This window comes from Phocoena sinus, chromosome 20, assembly GCF_008692025.1.
Source record: "Phocoena sinus isolate mPhoSin1 chromosome 20, mPhoSin1.pri, whole genome shotgun sequence".
NCBI lineage: Eukaryota > Metazoa > Chordata > Mammalia > Artiodactyla > Phocoenidae > Phocoena > Phocoena sinus.
This window is the reverse complement of record NC_045782.1, coordinates 28,669,859-28,687,917: the sequence shown is the minus strand read 5'-3', so window position 1 is coordinate 28,687,917 and position 18,059 is coordinate 28,669,859. Positions and strand designations below refer to the sequence as shown.

At 44.5% G+C, this 18,059-nt stretch overlaps 1 protein-coding gene across 2 annotated transcripts in view; it reads left to right on the top strand.

The window, feature by feature from the left end:
• Nucleotides 1-18,059, top strand: part of TEX14 (testis expressed 14, intercellular bridge forming factor) — an 86,018-nt gene that overhangs the window by 47,328 nt on the left and 20,631 nt on the right. For both annotated transcript variants that reach the window (XM_032616770.1, XM_032616771.1), the window contains 10 exons: nucleotides 218-408; nucleotides 1,212-1,347; nucleotides 2,721-3,646; nucleotides 7,272-7,378; nucleotides 9,662-9,787; nucleotides 9,987-10,075; nucleotides 10,949-11,230; nucleotides 12,064-12,164; nucleotides 14,658-14,777; nucleotides 16,563-16,629. In XM_032616770.1, coding sequence (XP_032472661.1) covers nucleotides 218-408; nucleotides 1,212-1,347; nucleotides 2,721-3,646; nucleotides 7,272-7,378; nucleotides 9,662-9,787; nucleotides 9,987-10,075; nucleotides 10,949-11,230; nucleotides 12,064-12,164; nucleotides 14,658-14,777; nucleotides 16,563-16,629 — 2,145 coding nt within the window. The remainder of the gene's footprint in view (nucleotides 1-217; nucleotides 409-1,211; nucleotides 1,348-2,720; nucleotides 3,647-7,271; nucleotides 7,379-9,661; nucleotides 9,788-9,986; nucleotides 10,076-10,948; nucleotides 11,231-12,063; nucleotides 12,165-14,657; nucleotides 14,778-16,562; nucleotides 16,630-18,059) is intronic.

Sequence of the window (18,059 nt, the reverse complement as noted above, 5' to 3'; positions counted from 1 at the left end):
GTCCATACCTACATGAGTCTGACACTATTTTTTCCTGTCTCTGTGGCAGGGATTTCCCTGTTATTTGGGTCAAGTGGTTTCTCCTTTGTTATTGGGCTTCCGGTAGTTTTTCTACAGAAAGAAATTAATTTTAAAGAGGTTGAGTGACTTGACAAAGGTTAGACAATTTCATGTGATTTCTTAATGTCTCTCCTTCCTATGGCTTTTTCCTTAACAGACAGCATACCCTGGGATGACTTAGATGGCTCAGTTATTAAAGAAACCATAGTGTTGGGAAATTATTTAGAAGCTGATGTCAGGCTTCCGAAACCTTACTATGACATTGTTAAGTCAGGCATCCAGGTCAAGCAGAAAGACCGAACTATGAACCTTCAAGATATCCAGTATATTCTGAAAAATGACTTAAAGGTAAGCTGTGAAGTTGTTGGGAGTTTATTTCTGCTTACCTATCTCAGGGGATAGGGAGTTAGAGACCAAGAAGAAGCTAGAGACCAAGTTGTAGGATATTTTGGAAATCTTCATTTCATTACACCCTTTCTGTGTTCCCAAGAAAATTCTAACTGCCTAACTTGGTGAGGGCAGCAGGGAATTGTGGAGGGAGGCTGCGGAGTGTCGGTACATAAAAGGGACACCCTGTAGGCACACAGTGCGATTCAATGAATGACAGCTACTGTTATTACTTTTCTTAAAATTTTATTTTATTTTTTTTTTTGTATTTTTGGCTGCATTGGGTCTTTGTTGCTGCACATGGGCTTTCTCTAGTTGTGGCGAGTGGGGGCCACTCTTCGTTGCGGTGAGCAGGCTTCTCATTGGGGTGTCTTGTTGGGGAACACGGGCTCTAGGGGCACGGGCTTCAGTAGTTGTGGCACACGGGCTCAGTAGTTGTGACTCACGGGCTCTAGAGCGCAGGCTCAGTAGCTGTGGTGCACGGGCTTAGTTGCTCCGCGGCATGTGGGAACTTCCTGGACCAGGGCTCGAACCTGTGTCCCCTGCATTGGCAGGCGGGTTCTTAATCACTGTGCCACCAGGGAAGTCCCTGTTATTACTTTTTAAATATTGGTAATTAACAGTTAATTCGTTTATCAGGACTACAGTCAGTCTACCCAACTGGGGTAACGGGGGGTTTGTTTGACACCTAGATATGTTTCTAAAATACCGGTGACATTCAGATGATTGCAGATATGTCCTTGCCAGTACTTCCCTTGTTACAGGATTTTATTGGAGCCCAGAGAACTCAGCCAACCAAGAGTCCCAGGGTGCAGAGATTTGGACTCCATCCTGATGTCAATGTCTGTTTAGGAGTGACTTCAGAACATCCATTGCAAATAAAAGAGCTGAAGGAAGCAGGTATGGCCTTAACCCACAGGTTTTGACATGAATGTGTTCTGAGAGCTGTAACTAATCAACTCCTCCAAACTATACTCATAACTTATACTGGGAAGGATGGATGCCTTAGGGAAAAATCAAGATCCTTAAAATTATTAAGTTAAACTTTTTGGGCTCCATATACACCTTGACTGGATCCAGAACTGTGCAGTAACAATCTGTTTCTTTCTAGTATGATTTAGGAATGTATTTAATTGTTTCACAAATAAAAACGGTGATTTTAAAATTTAAAACTATTATCTGCTCATTATAGAAAATTCTAAACAATACAAAGAAGATTACTTAACATTTTAATTTATCAGAAATAATTTGTTAACATTTTGGTGTTTCCTTCCAACCTTTTTTCTAAAGCCTTACTGCTTTTTAGTACACTTGGAAACCTTAGAGCTCTGAGCTGGAAAGGACCTTGCAATCATCTGGCTTGATGCCCTCATATTCCAGATGCGAAAACTAAGGTTCAGAGAGGTTGTGGCTTGCTCACAATTCCAGGTTTATTACGCAGCTGGAACATAGGCCTTTGGATTCTAGCCAAGTGACTATTCTCTGACTCTTTGGACAGGCCTGGAAGCCTCCAGAATGGCCCTCCAAGCTCTTATTACTTTGGCTTCTTCGACCCATTCTCTGCGAGCTGTACACCATCAACCAGGGGTGGTGGGTAGTCAGTCCTGGAGTTAATTTTTGAGGTATTATCTCTCTCAGTGCAGTGGATTCTTGGGCAGTGTCTCAGCTTCTTTTATCAGATGCTCACAAAGAGCACAACTTGAACTGACATGAATATTCAAACACCTTTAGTGTAAAGTGTGAATTTAGTCCTAAGATTCAGGGGCCTGTAATTTGCTTGTCCTGAAGTTACGCATGTTTTGAACATACTATAACTTAAGCTTAGAACATTTCCTCCCGGGTTTGATCCTTCCCAAATTTTCTTTTTTTTTTTCTCTTACATATACATATATATATATTTATTTGGTTGCACTGGGTCTTAGATGCAGCAGGTGGGCTCCTTAGTTGTGGCAGGTGGACTCCTTAGTTGCAGCATGCATGTGGGATCTAGTTCCCTGACCAGGGATCGAACCCGGGCCCCCTGCATTGGGAGCACCCAGTCTTAACCACTTCGCCACCAGAGAAGTCCCCCAAATTTTCTATCTCAACCCACGTCAAAATAGTTAGAAATACACTCTCACCCTCTGTGTGTGTATCTGGTAGTCTTCCTAACTGGAAAGGGAGTGGGAAGATAAAAAGCTTTTTTCTGTGTTCTCATGCTGCTGGAGCAACAAGCCAAGGCTGCTGAGCTGCTGCAATCGCTTTAATCAGCTGCATGTTGCTACTCTTTTCAGCAGGTGGTCAGCTTCATTCACCAAGGCGTCACCCCACTCTCACCGAGAAAGCAACACCAGAGCCTCTGGTCCCAGACCCAAGTCTGGAGGCCCAGGAGACACAGAACCAAGACGCTGCTTCTCCTGCTTGCTCTGTGGGGGAAGAGGCCAGGAGCCCCAGCCCAGGTCAGGCGAGCCTCTGCAGCTTCGAAATCAACGAAATCTACTCAGGCTGCCTGGACATGGGAGATGACAAAGAGGAAGAGCCCCCAGGAACTGGTTCATCTCTTGAGGGGGCCAGACAAAACCAGGTAGATGAACTGAAGTCCATGGAAGAAGAGTTGGAAAAGATGGAGAGAGAGGCGTGCTGTTTTTCCCATGAGGACAGCAGCTCTTCAGAAGCTGACACGGAGCTCTCCTTTGAGGACTGGGGCTGGCATAGTGGTTCACTGAGTTCACCCAGCCTGCCTGAGCCAGCCAGAGGAGCCAAGGGCAACGTGAGCAACAGGTCCCTGACCGAGCAGTACATCAGTAAGTGTGTGCTGAATCTAAAGATCTCACAGACCTTAATGCACCAGAATGCCAATTTGCTGAGGAGTATTCAATGGAAAATAGATAAGCTTGAGATGACACAGAAGGAGCAGGAGGGCAGGTCTCTGTGGGCTTCCTCAAGAGAGTTTACAAACGGCTATGACTGGCCTTCAGCCCTGGGCCCCCCAGCTTCAAGCTATATTCCTCCTGCCATGCAGCTGCTAGGGAACCTGCAGCTGGACACTGAGGGCAACTGCCCGACCTTAGCAAAGTTTCCAAGGACAATGAGAGACTTTCAAGGAGGACATTTTGGCAAAAGGTCCAAGAAAAGAAGCAGCTGTGGCTGGACACCTTTCACCCCTTTCCCCCAAGTCCCTGAAGAAAGCACTAGGGATCAGTCGGAGAAGGGCCAACAGGTAAGGCTGAGAAGTGGGGGCAGGGCAGCATAAGCAGGATCTGGAGCCGGGTTCAGCATTGCCCCTAACCTGCGAGCAAGGACTGACGTCAGCACAGCCAACTCACAGTGGGGTCCTCTTGGCTTTGGGAAGTAAGGCCTCTAGGTTGGAATTCCAAGATAGATAACTTTTTTTTTTTTTTTTTTTTTGTGGTTCGCGGGACTCTCACTATTGTAGCCTCTCCCACCGCGGAGCACAGGCTCCGGACGCGCAGGCTCAGCGGCCATGGCTCACGGGCCCAGCCGCTCCGCAGCATGCAGGATCCTCCCAGACCGGGGCACGAACCCGTGTCCCCTGCATCGGCAGGCGGACTCCCAACCACTGCGCCACCAGGGAAGCCCAAGATAGATAACTCTTCACCTCCTGTTCCAAACCCAGCACACAGCCCATGTCCTTCTCTGTAAATTCAGAGAAGTTTGAACCATGTGAAATTGTCGTTCTATAGGTTAAAATAATCAAGTATTGACACTTTTATATAGTTCAGCTCACCAAATATGGTATCTTGGGCAGGTATTAATCCCCATCTTAAATTGCTTATTCATTCATTCATTCACTCATTCAACAAACATTTATAGAGCAAGAGGCTATTTATTAGACCCTGGGATATTATGATGAATGAACCACAAGCTCTACTATGAGTATTTCAGACACCAGTTGGGGACAGAGGGACTCGATAGTCAAAGAAGATGCCTCAGAGGATGTGAGAAACCATGGGTTGAAGAGTGGTTCCTCCATGAGCTTCTTAAGGACAGGTCTTACTCATGCTGTGTCCCCACACCAAGAAGGGGGCCTAGCACGTAGAAGGTACTTGACAAACAGTCATTGAGGGAAGGACTAAACGAATGAATTTGAACAAGTTCACACATGCAGAGCTGGCGGCCTCTTGAATCAGAATTTTAGAGGTGGATCGAGCCCATCCTTTTACAGAGTGTGAAGCTCAAGCTCAGAGACTTAAACTTTCCAAGGTCCACTGGTGTGGCTGAGAGCGGGGTGGAGTAGGAGAGGTCAGCACCATTGGAAGGAAGATCTTATTACTAAAATTATTTAGAGTTTATGGCTCATGGTAATAAAAAGCAGGCTTTTGGTGAGTTTTATTATTGTTTTAAAATCCTCCACCTGCAGTGCACCCGCTTAGGCCTGCACAGGGCAGACGACTCCCACTAACCCCCATGCCTTGCTGCGCTACTGCCGAGGCCCACAGCTGGTCGGGGCAGGTTTCTGCCTCCCAGTCCAGTGCTGTTTCACTGTTCCCTGCTGAATTTCAGTGAGGCTTCAGTCCTCACTTAGAACATTTGGAAAAGCCATGGCATTTGTTTTTATGTAAAGAGGAGGCACAAAGAATTTACTTAGATTCTTAATTTTTCTGTTTCTATTGGAAGTTAGAGCTTGCTAGAAAACCATTAGAAGTAACTTTTATTGTATACTGTGTTTTGGTTACCTATTGCTGTCTGACAACAACAACAAAAGCCCAAACTTAGTGACTTAAAATAACAATGTTTTATTATTTCTCATAATTCTGTGGGTCAGGAATAAGACAGGGTTTAACTGAGTGATTCTTCCATTCCATGTGGCACCGGCTGGGATCACCCCCTCGACTGCATTCAGCTGGAGGCTGGGCTGGGCAAGAAGGTCCAAGAAGGCTTCACTTACCTGTCTGGTGCATTAGGCTCCCCCAGAGGGCCTCTCTCCGCGCTTGGCTTTTCATTCAGCCAAGCTTCTCTGCAGCATGGCAGCTGGCTTCCCAAGTGAAAGCTGAAGCGGCCAGGCCTCTTAAAAACTAGGACAGTGTCACTTCTGCTGCTTTTCTGTTGGTCAAAGTCATGAAGCCAGCACAGATTCAAGGGGAGGGAAGTAGATTCCAGCTCCCAAATGGCAGGGAGGGAAGGAATTGATGACAGTTATTGTTGGAAGCCACCTACTAGTACATGAGACTATGTGGAAAACAATTACACCATATTTCAATTGTTCTTTAAAAAGTGTACCCTGGTTTTCTAGCATAATCAGGAGTAAGGCATTTTCACCTCAATGGTTTTTTCAGACAATTGAAGTTCATTCTTTTAATTTCTCCATTCTCAAATTTTTAATCATACTGAATGAAAACATTACAAACTTCCCATTATTCTAAATACCTATTTTGGATATATTCTACATATATACTGGCCTTTCCTTGGTGACCATGACATTTTTCTGAGCATCTGTTATTGTGATGTTCCATGATACAATGCTGCCGCCACATAAGAGCCTCTGGAGGTCATATTCCAGAGAGATTGTGATCATTTTTATGTATCTTCTCACCTTTAGGCATCTTGCTGCCATCCCCAAATCTCACATTTGTTGCCTTAATAGGTTAGGAAATATAATTAACTAAGTTTGTTAAAATTGGAGTAAGCAGATCCCAAAGTCTTTCCATTGGATAAAGGGCATAGACTTTCATTTATTTTGCTTCTACTATTTCCGAAGTATTGTGGCCTTTTTTTGTTGTTGTGTTTTATTTTCATAGCATCCCCCTGGTGGATTTAGGTAGATATTATTGTCCCTGTTTTATGGATGAGGAAACTGAAACATAAGGCTCTCTTAGGTTAGTCTGAGCAAAGGTCAGACTAGAACCCAGGGCCTGGGGCTCCTGCCACAAAACCTGCTGCCTTAATTAATATAGGGGAAAGTTTGGGGATTTTTTTAAAATAAATTTATTTATTTATGTATGTATTTATTTATTTTTATTTTTGGCTGCGTTGGGTCTTCGTTGCTGCGCGCGGGCTTTCTCTAGTTGCGGCGAGCAGGCTTCTGATTGTGGTGTCTTGTTGCGGAGCACAGGCTCCAGGTGTGCGGGCTTCAGTAGTTGTGGCGCTCGGGCTCAGTGGTTGTGGCACTTGGGCTCCAGAGTGCAGGCTTGGCAGTTGTGGCACACGGGCTTAGCTGCTCCGCGGCATGTGGGATCCTCCCGGACCAGGGCTCGAACCTGTGTCCCCTGCATTGGCAGGCGGATTCTTAACCACTGAGCCACCAGGGAAGTCCAAGTTTGGGGATTTTTGATGTCTATTTTGTCTGCTCCTTCTCCACTTGTGCCCTGTTCAGCCTGGAGTTCTGGGGGCCAACATTTCTATGTAGAGGCCTCCAGCTAAGAGATGCGTTACTAGATGTGAAACATGCAAAATGAAATGGTCTTGAGAGGTCTGGTTAGTTCTACACACTTAGCGAGAATGGCTTTAAAAATAGAATGTGAAGGGACTTCCTTGGTGGCGCAGTGGTTAAGAATCCGCCTGCCAATGCAGGGGACACACGTTCGAGCCCTGGTCCGGGAAGATCCCACATGCCGCGGAGCGACTAAGCCCGTGCGCCACAACTACTGAAGCCCGCGCGCCTAGAGCCCGTGCTCCACAACAAGAAAAGCCACCACAATGAGAAGCCCGTGCACTGCAACGAAGATTAGCCCCCACTCACGGCAACTAGAGAAAGCCCGCACACAGCAATGAAGACCCAACGCAGCCAAAAAAAAAATAAATACATATATATATATAGAATGTGAGAGTGAAGGGAAGAGGAATTCCTTCATCAAAGCACTGAAACATGTCTACTGATTTTTAAGCTGCCATCTCTTTGTGGTCCTGGAAAACAGAGCAGAGGTGAACAGTTTCAGCCCACTCACGGAGCCAAGGACTGTTTGGAAAGAAACAGGAACCAAAATACCAGCAGGTGGGTTAACATTGTATTGTTCTTTGTGTCACCATGTCTTTAGACTCCCATGTGACCCTGAGGCCACTTAATGATCTTCATATGTCTAGTGACAAAGAGACTGTGAGAGATGAGGCATAGTAACACAGAAACGGATCTTGGCAAGTTCTCTCCGTTGCATAAGTGAGAATAGTGGTATAATGGAGACTTGCAGGGGACATCAAGTGGCTGGCAGGTTAGCCACACAGAACTCATCAGTTGTCAAAAGTAAAGCATCCTGCCTTTCTGAAACTGCCCAGATTGTGGGGTTTTTTTTTGGTTGCACCGTGCAGCATGTGGGATCTTAGTTCCCCAACCAGGTACTGAACTTGCACCCCCTGCATTGGAAGCACAGATTCTTAACCACTGGACCACCAGGGAAGTCCCCAGATTGTTTTTCTTATAAAAAGAATTGCCAAGTATTCCACGCGCCAGTGCTACAGAAACCAAACTATGTGAAAACCAGTGTTGTTCAAAATAAGTGTCACTGACTCTGGGGGACAGAAGGAGGGGGTTGAACAGTATCACTGTTACCTTGCAGCCTCTGATTTTTAGCCAGATCAACAAAATGAAGTGGTTTCAGCACAAATCACCAGAAGGAGAGTGTATGCGTATGCTGGGTTTTTAAGAACTTAGGTAAAACAAATTTTATTTTGCATAAGAGGAATTATTATTATTATTTAAATTATTTATTTATTTTGGCTGCATCGGGTCTTAGTTGTGGCATGCGGACTCTTAGTTGCATAATGCAGACACTTAGTTGCGGCATGAGAAGTCTTGGTTGTGGCATGTGGACTCTTAGCTGTGGCATGCATGCAGGATCTAGTTCCTGATCAGGGATCGAACCCAGGCCCCCTGCATTCGAAGCATGGAGTCTTACCCACCGGACCACCAGGGAAGTCCCTGCATAGGAGGAATTATTAATGGAGCAATAAGTGTTTTTCAAGATAGAGTATTAATCAATTTAGTTTTCCTTTTCTGTGGTTAAATGGCAACATTAATCCACAGCTTGAAGTCAGTCCTCCTGGAAAGAAAATTTTGTTCCTACCCCCAGTGGTGACTAAAACTAATGACAAATTTGCTGTTCCATTCATTTTGGTTAAATATGTACATTAAGGGAGAATCAAGGAAAATGCCCAGACATTTTAGATTAGTATTTTACCTTTACAAAGGAAATTAACTGAAGAACCACCTAACTGGCATCAGAGAGTTTAGCAGTCACATCATTGACAGAGGCATATAGGGTGATAGTATAGCCACTGGATGACAAAGCAAAAGCTGTAGTTGTGGCTTCGCCTGCCCAGCTCCACCCTCTTCCCCCAGGAGAACAAAAAACTGACTAAAGAAAAGTTTAACACTTTGCTACCGATCCACCTACTCTTTCTGTATGCTTAAAAAAATTGTAATTATATACATGTAGGCAATTTTGTATCCTCAGTTTTTGCTTTATATTAGAACATGGTTATCCCTTGTTATTAAAAACATCCTGTAAACTTACTTTGAAATTGTTGAATTTTAGGTTGTTTTATTCTTTTTTTTGTTGTTTTCCTGTTATGAATAGGGCTACAGTGACTTGTCAGTAAATTTTTTTTTTTGCATTTTGGGTTATGTCCTTGATAGATTCCCAGAAGCAGAGTTACTAGCTCAGAGGGTTTGAACATTTTAAAGATTCTTGATAGCTATTGCCAAATTGCTCTTCAAAGAAACTGATTAGATATGACCTTTCCAATTCAACAGTCTCTACACTCTGATCCAGTGGGAGAGTGGGGTATTCTGGATAAAAGGGAATTCACATATATGCCATAGATCACACATTTTCAAAGAGTTAGTTTAATAGGTGATAACATATATATTATCATGGAATATTTAGAGGAAAAAGAAACTCCCTTGTTTTGCAGATGAGGAAACCTTGCCCCAGAGAGATTGAAGTTTGCCAAAGTCAGACAGCTAGCCAGTGGCAGGACATGGTCTCAAACTCAGTGAAACTAGGCTGAAGATCTCTGAATGTTCTTCAGAGCCCCTGGTGCCTCAAGACCATCTTTACAAATGTTAGCTATTGTGCTATCACTGATATGCAGGTGTGCATATTACCAGAGGATTCTGACCAAAAGGCAGGAACAGCTACTGAACCTTCACCTATGTTCTGTGGCATTGTGGCAGGGCTCTGCTACAGCCCAAGTAACCAGGATTCTGTCTGGTGCAGCTGTGTTTCAGTTGTGGGTCTTCTACCTCGAGATCTTCTAACTCACTCCTTTTATTTCTTAGCCAGGGAAGGCCTAGAGAGTCCAGTGCCCGAACCAGAATGACACAGCTCAGTGGTGCACTCCTCACTGTGCCAGGCCACCCACAGGGACCACTCAGGTCATCCACCCCTGGCCGAGGCTCTTCCAGGTAGAGCCTTGTGGGCTGAACGTTGGGAAGTCTAGTGCTCCCTGGTGGTGGGTTGGCGTCGGTGCAATCTCAGGAACGGCTCAGAGTAATAGGGGACAGTCCTCTGGGTGGGCTGATGGGCTTGGGGTTGTGCCAGGAACTTGAGCAAACTGATGTGTTGTGTCCACTCACTCCCTTCCTCCAAATCTATGCAATTCAGGATCAGTATGGAATCTGTGTCTTCTGAAACCTATAACACAAAGTCAAGAAATAATGAAGATGCTGGAAAGATACACTTAAAATGGAAAAGTGAGTATAAAGTCATGGATTCTGTTGAACAAAATGAAATTTAAAGTATCTTTCTAACCTTGTTGTCATCTGTAAGTACACAGCCTGTATTGCATTGTTCTCCCATATTCTTTTCTTTTTAGATCGTTCCATTTTAAAAGCAAGACCTTTCTGATTACACACTGCAGAAGAGAAGTGCTTTATTCATTTCTATACTATATAGGAAATTCTTCTATTTTACATGTGTATACATATATATATATGTATGTATGCTATAGAACACATGCAGTAAAAATACACAATATAGATGTTTAATATATAACATTATTAAGGTAGAGAGCTTGCAGTGTCACTTTCACATATTTTGTGGGCATTGTCCTTTTGTATCAGTCTAATCTTGTAAGCTTAACAGGATACAGCATCTACGTTTTTTGATACTAATGCTAAGTGACATTGCAAAAGTAGAGAAAATGGGAGTGAAAACACACATGAACACATACATGCGTACTCCCCAAATATGAGCTCAGCGTGGTCTAGAAAGGCTACACAGACTCAGTGGAATTCCTTCCATTAGTCTCTACAGACTAGGGGCTTCAGATGTCATTTTCTTATAAAATCTTCACAGCAAGAAGGTCCGTCTACAAGTTTCCTGTTACTTTTTACTCTAATTCAGCAAAAAGCACTGTAACTAACTGAAATTCTGCCTTTCCCTTACTCTATCATCAATTCTCTCCTCTCCTCTGCTTCAGGCCAAGCTAAGGATGATGCAATTCCAAAAACGCAATCATTGTGACAATATGAGCTATAAAATATGACATAACTCTTTAAGAATCTAAAGCTTCTGTTTCCAGCATTCACAGTGATCTTTTAAACGCTGCTTTCTCTTACATCCAGCGGAGGTGAAAGAAATGGCAGAGAAAGCAGCTACTGGGCAGCTGGCAGTACCTCCTTGGCATCCTCAGAGTAGTGTGACTTTAGAAAATGAGGCTGAAAACAGGCCTGGTCCCTTGCTGCAGCCCCCCATTAGGGTCCCTGAGCACGTGGATTGGCAGCAAGCTGTAGAGCATCCCAAGAAAAATGATGAGCCAGGAGGAAATGGCAAGTGTGACAAAACAGACAGCAGTGACCGCAACAGTGACCAACATGGCAGACAGCCAGGGCCTCGAAGTTTCACCGGTAAGTTCAGTTGGACGAGTCAGGGTAGGTGAGCTCTATCAAGTTGTCGGCTCTCAAAAATAAGTAAACCGCCTAGAATATTTCCTTTGGTCTTCTTTCCTACCTGTCTGGGAATCCTGAATTCCAGGGGAAAGCAGCATACCCTTCTAATCCCACTGTCCTTCAGACAGGTAAAGAAGTCCAGAGATTCATGAGTTTTTCTATTACCGGAGCAGATTCCTTTGTCCAAAGGAAGTAAAATAATCTCCATGCACTGACCCTGGATCTGGGTCTAACCTCACAAAGAATCGAACCTTTTACCTGAGGGCACTGGTGGAAGGCCACTCCCTACTGCCCCCTTCTTTGCGTTGCATTTTAAGACAGAAAAATTCCAGTGGCTCTCAGAGAGTCTACGCCTGAGGAACTTAGAGACAAACGACATTTACTGTCATCACTTTTAGAGATTTGTAGGTGAAAACTGAAGAGTGTGTATTTCTACCTGGTAATTTGCTTGCAATCAGGGCATGGGATATCGTTTCACAGTTGTTTGCAAATCAAAGGAAGGTACATTTAAAATTATTATTTATCTTAGGTAGAAAATCTATTGGTTTGGATTTTTTTGGTATTTAAAAGCTGTTCCTTGTCAAGCATCGCTCTTGAATGGGTAGGCAAAAGGGTGGCTGATCCAGGGCCACGTGCTGGGGCCAGACTAGCCTCACAGTCTCCACTTCGATTTGACATATGAAACATGGCCACCCTTGGCAGAATATGCCTACATCTCTTCTCTCATGCCACCCTTTGCCCCTTCCATGCCATTTGAATATCATCAAATGACAATGTGTTATAATTATTAGGTACCAGGCACCTGCCCCCCAGAAAAAATGAGCAGCCAGAGCATGGTGAAGTCTTTCAAGAAAATTCGGATGCACCTGTGGTTGTTGAGAAGTCTTACAGCGTAAGTCATACTGCCTGGAGAGCCAACTTGAACCCAAAGACCTACTAGAACTGAGTTGTTATGTATTATGACATTGAAATAATATCTATCGTAGTTCTTTTTTGTTGGAGCATGTGCCCTCATGTTTCTGACATGAAAGAAGAAGTCTTTCCTCCCTGCCTGATACTTTTTTTTTTTTTTTTTTTGCGGTACGCGAGCCTCTCACTGTTGTGGCCTCTCCCGTTGCGGAGCACAGGCTCTGGACGCGCAGGCTCAGCGGCCATGGCTCACGGGCCCAGCCACTCCGCGGCATGTGGGATCTTCCCGGACCGGGGCACGAACCCGTGTCCCCTGCATCGGCAGGCGGAATCTCAACCACTGTGCCACCAGGGAAGCCCTGCCTGATACTTTTTGAGTTAGTTCAACTCAAAGCATTGTGTATATCGGAGCTTGGGGAAAACACAGACAAGTCTTATATTCAGCTCTGACCCTTGAGCTTTCTGTCAAGTTGGCTAGACAAGACCGACTCTTTTTTTTCTTAATTAATTAATTTTTGGCTGTGCTGGGTCTTCGTTGCTGCGCGCAGGCTTTCTCTAGTTGTGGCGAGAGTGGGGGCTACTCTTCGTTTCGGTGTGCGGGCTTCTCAGTGCGGTGACTTCTCTTGTTGCGGAGCATGGGCCCTAGGCACGAGGGCTTCAGTAGTTGTGGCTCGCGGGCTCTAGAGCACAGGCTCAGTAGTTGTGGCGCACGGGCTTAGTTGCTCCACGGCATGTGGGATCTTACTGGACCAGGGATCGAACCCATGTCCCCTGCATTGGCAGGCAGATTCTTAACCACTGCGCCACTAGGGAAGTCCCAAGACTAACTCTTAAAGCACGGTCAGTTACCAAAGCTTGTGACTCAGGTCAGATTGAAGTAGGAAAAGCAAGGCCAGGGTTGCGATGGGAGTACCTTCACCTGGAATGTCACCTAAGACCCAAATTCAGCTTTCAACTCAGTGGAAGGAATGTGTTCATGCCTGAAACCTCTGCCTCAGCAAGATCTCTGGGATACAGTCATATCCTAGCATTTGCATTGGGGTTACAGCCTTGCTTCAGGGATTTAATGCATTCTTCAGGCATGCAGTTGGGCCATAGTCCAGCCAGAGCAAGGAACCAGAATTTTTGTAATCACCATTGACGTGGGCCCAGGATCATTTAAAGAATATAAACAGCAGCTGAGAATGAAACAATGTAAAAAGCCAGGTGTGATAACATTTGAGGTCTTTTGAAGAACATACTATTGTAGTAATCATAGCACACAAACCGCTCACAGGACGATTTATTCTTTCTCTCATGTGAGGGCTGGAAGGATGTGCCACATTCAGCATACTGGCTTGGCTGGAGAAGCATCTCTGTCAGGGAAGTGGGGCAGGTATGGGAGGCCAAGCTTGTCTGAGAAATTTCAGTTTGACAGGAGAGGTTGAGGAAAGCAGCTGCTAAGTGCACAGAGGAGGAAGTATGGCGAAAGCAATGTCCAAGGAAATAAACCATAAAACCTCTGCAAAAGGATGACTGAAGGTGAGGAAAGTAGCCAGTTGTCTGGCCATGTGGTGATCAGGGCCTGAATGTAGAAAAAGAGCAAAACAGGAAGGGGTAGAGTGGAGATGCTGAAGAAATAACTTACTTTATTTTATTTTTATTGTTGAGATTGCATTGCTATTTTTAAAATCATGCTTCTTTCTTAATTTATAAATTTATTTATTTTATTTATTTATTTTTGGCTGTGTTGGGTCTTCGTTGCTGCACGCGGGCTTTTTCTAGTTGCGGAGAGTGGGGGCTACTCTTCGTTGCGGTGCGCAGGCTTCTTATTGCGGTGGCTTCTCTTGTTGCGGAGCACGGGCTCCAGGCATGCAGGCTCAGTAGTTGTGGCTCACGGGCTCTAGAGTGCAGGCTCAGTAGTTGTGGCACACGGGCTTAGTTGCTCCGCGGCATGTGGGATCTTCCTGGACCAGGGCTCGAACCTGTGTCCCCTGCATGGGCAGGCGGATTCTTAACCACGGCGCCACCAGGGAAGCCCCAAAATCATGCTTCTTCACTTGCCTTTAAACGGGAATACCTGAGGGAGTCCCAGTTCTGAGCAGCCTCAGCCTGGAGGACAATGCCAACACATGGACTGTATCTAGGCTCTTAAGGATCAGGGTGTTTAAATTCAGTCCCCAGCTTGAGTTGTCTAGGGACTTTTTTCTTCCTGTGAATTTTAGAGCAAAAAGGTCACCCAGCCTCCCCCCACTTCCACTGTGCAGGTAAGGATGTTGAGATTCAGGACTGTCATTTGTCACATTTGCTCCAGGGGGTTCACAGCTCACAGTGGGGAAGGAGGGCCAGAGGTGCAAGTAGGCAGGAAGGTCTCAGAGAGTGTCACCCCGACCACAGAGTAATTTTTGATACCCCATCATTAACACTGCATCCAGCTATAAAGGGATTTGTTTACAGTAAACACCAACTTAAAAGTGATTTCCTACCTTATTAATAGGATCAGTCCGTGCAACCAACTTGTTCACCAGAGTCTTCTGAAGGCATAACAGATGAAGTTTTAACTCCAGACCATGAATATTTTTACTCCTCAACTGCTCAAGAAAACTTGGCTCTAGAGGTAAAAAAAATTTTTTTAATAAATTTATTTATTTGTTCGTTTTTTATTTTTGGCTGCATTGGGTCTTCGTTGCTGCGTGTGGGCTTTCTCTAGTTGAGGTGAGCAGGGGCTACTCTTCATTGTGGTGCGCGGGCTTCTCATTGCGGTGGCTTCTCTTGTTGTGGAGCACGGGCTCTAGGTGCGCGGGCTTCAGTAGTTGTGGCACACAGGCTCAGTAGTTATGTCTCGCGGGCTCTTGAGCGGAGGCTCAGTAGTTGTGGTGCACGGGCTTAGCTGCTCCACGGCATGTGGGATCTTCCTGGACCAGGGCTCAAACTTGTGTCCCTTGCATTGGCAGGCGTATTCTCAACCACTGCACCACCAGGGAAGCCCCTAGAGGTAAAAATTTACAGTTCAAGATAAAGTACATCTTCAGCTTTTCTGTTGCCTTATTCCTTTAAAATTATTTTTTTTAAGAAAAATAGCTTACACATAAAAGTATATAATGTCAATTTATCAGTGTTTTTGTGTGTTTTGAAAAAACATGTGAAAAATAAGATTTTTGATAATGAAGGTCATAAGCAATTTCTCCCAAAATTGTGGCTCCTGCATTTGTACAGCACTTTGTACTTCTTTTTTCAAAACACTTTCCTTCATGTTATCCAATTCACACATCCTTCCTGAAGGGAAGAGAAGGCAGCCTGCTGTTATTCCTCTGTGTGAAGAGCCGGCGAACGCAGATGTAGGGAATTAACCCTGGCCTGGCCAGATTTAGTGGTGAGAGAGCCAGGAATAGAGTCACAGTGTCAGCAGTGAATGTTAGGCTGTCCAGGACACAGGGCTTTCTCTAGGATCTGCCTAGCTTTTGCGAGAACCTGTTTGTACAGAGTATTTTCATTTATAAAATGAAACTTATTGGATTCTCTTATTTACTTATGTTATTTTTACCTCACCTGTCCCCTAACCTGCCACTTTTTGAGGTTCTTTTACCAATATGGAAGGTACGGTAGAGGAAAGAGAGGATTGTACATGTCAGTCACAACATTTGACTGACAAGAAGAATTCAGGGATGCATCAAAAAGCGTAGTTTCCACTTGTTGGCACTTCTGAAAACTCAATTAGAGCAATTTTCCATTATTAATCCTTTAAACATTCTTGGTTTTACGGTGGACTGGGACATTAAGAAAATCTTTAATAGAAATGTATAAAGTATATATACATACATATGTATATACATGTAACATGTATATGTATATTAAAAGTATAACGGAGAAGACTACACACATCTTTAGTGTACAGCTCATGAAATTTTACATGCCGAACACACTCATGTAGCCAGCACCCAAATCAAGAAATAGACCATTCTTGATCCCCCAAAAGACCTCCTTGTGTTTCCTCCCACTCCCTGCCTCCCCTCAAAGGAACCAGTGTTCTGACTTCTCACCCCATAGAGTAGCTTTGCAGTCTGGGCCGTTTTTCCTACCTTCTTTGGCTTTTCTGATAAAGCTCCCAGGAATCAAAACATCTTTGTTGGAAGGTTGTGGTGAGGAGGGGATGATGAAGGGAAAAGTCACCCGATTCCACCTCAAAATGGGAGGTGGGGGAGGGCTTGTTGTTGAGGAAGAACACATACTACAGATAAGTTCTTAATGTCTGTGATGAAGGTTTGTTCTTTTTCTGTAGAAGATGTAGGAACCTTATGAAGATTTTCAAGGTTTAAGAACATCAAGAAATTCTCTCTCCACCTTCTGATGATACGTCTGCCTCCAGTGACCCTCCTTTCTTTGCTCTTTCATTCTTTTGCAGACCTCAAGTCCCATTGAAGAAGACTTTGAAGGAATACAACATGCTTGTGCCCGACCTCAAGCCTCTGGTAATAAGCCCTCAGGGCAGATTCCTTTGAGAGTCCTTCATCTTTACTTTCTGTCAGATCACACATGTTTAGAGCTGGAAAGGTCCTTAGAAATAACCTTCCAGGCCTTTCATTTTACAGATGAGAAAACTTAGGCTCAGTGATTTCCCCTGCCCCTCACTAGTCTCATGACATCCATACATCATGTTATTTATACCTCCCCTTGCATTCTTATAGCATACGTTATAGCAGTTGCTTCTTCTTCTATTTTCCCCCTGTAGTCTCTTTCCCTAGATTTCAAGCTCTTTTGTGGCACATAGCAGGTGTTCAGTTATCTTTGCTGAGCTGACCTGAGGGATTGATCTAGGCCACACAGCTAGTTATTGACACAGTGACAACCAGAACTAGGTTTCCATGTCCTTCTCTTCCCCAAAAGGCAGAGTTCCACCATCATTTTCCTTTGGTTGCTTGGCATCTTAGCAAAGGATTAATAATAGCCAACAGTACAGTGAATGTAACATCCTTCCCTTGGGAGGCCTTGGGTTCTATATAACTTAGCAACTGCTTCCCGTTACATGGTAAATTAACCTTGGATCAGCAGCTGGGGTGTGACACAAGACAAGATATAAGTGAACCACAGGTTCTGATACAGGCATTTAAAAAATTGTGCACTTTCGCTCTTTCAAGGTATGCAACCATCCATTTTTAAAACCAGGGTTATCCACCTACCAAGCCATGTAGCTCGGTCCAGGGTCGTGTCTCAACAGTCTGAACCCGGGCTGGGTGGGTTTAGGTTCCGACCATACTCCCTTCCTCCTGCTGCATACTCCAGCTGCCATCTCTAACCTGATGCAGGCCCCCGTCACAGGCACAAGCATTTTAAGAAGCTGTAAGCTTTTAGATGAACAGTTAAATTCTCAGGACAATATGTATTTAAAGTTCCCAAACCTGGGTCTCTGGCCACCCAGCTCTTTCTGTGGAGCCTCTGCCCATGATCACTTTCTGTGTGATCCTGACCTGTACATGGCCTCTTCACTAGTGTTTGGAAGAGAGTTGAGTAGGATAGAGAAGTTATGGGGCAGGCAGGTCAGAAAACCAGGGCTAGTTGGATACAAACATCTAAAGTACATGTAGAAGCCTCTGATTTCTACTCTGTTTCCTCCTTTTAGCCCTTCTCCTCACCCTTTTTCACTAGGGCTCTGATATATCAATATATCCTCTCCATACCAGGCAATACAACAGGGATAAAAGTTGCATACATGCTGGGTTCCAAGCCCAGTTCTGCCACTGATTTTTTTTGTGCATTACCTTGGGCATGTCACTCCACCTGCGGGCCCCACTTTCCCTTCATGTAAAGTAAAGGAGAAAGTTATACTCTAAAAGCTCTAAGTTCCCCTCCAGGTCTAAATTATGCTTATTAGGAATTCATTTATGCTTTCCAGGTGTTTACG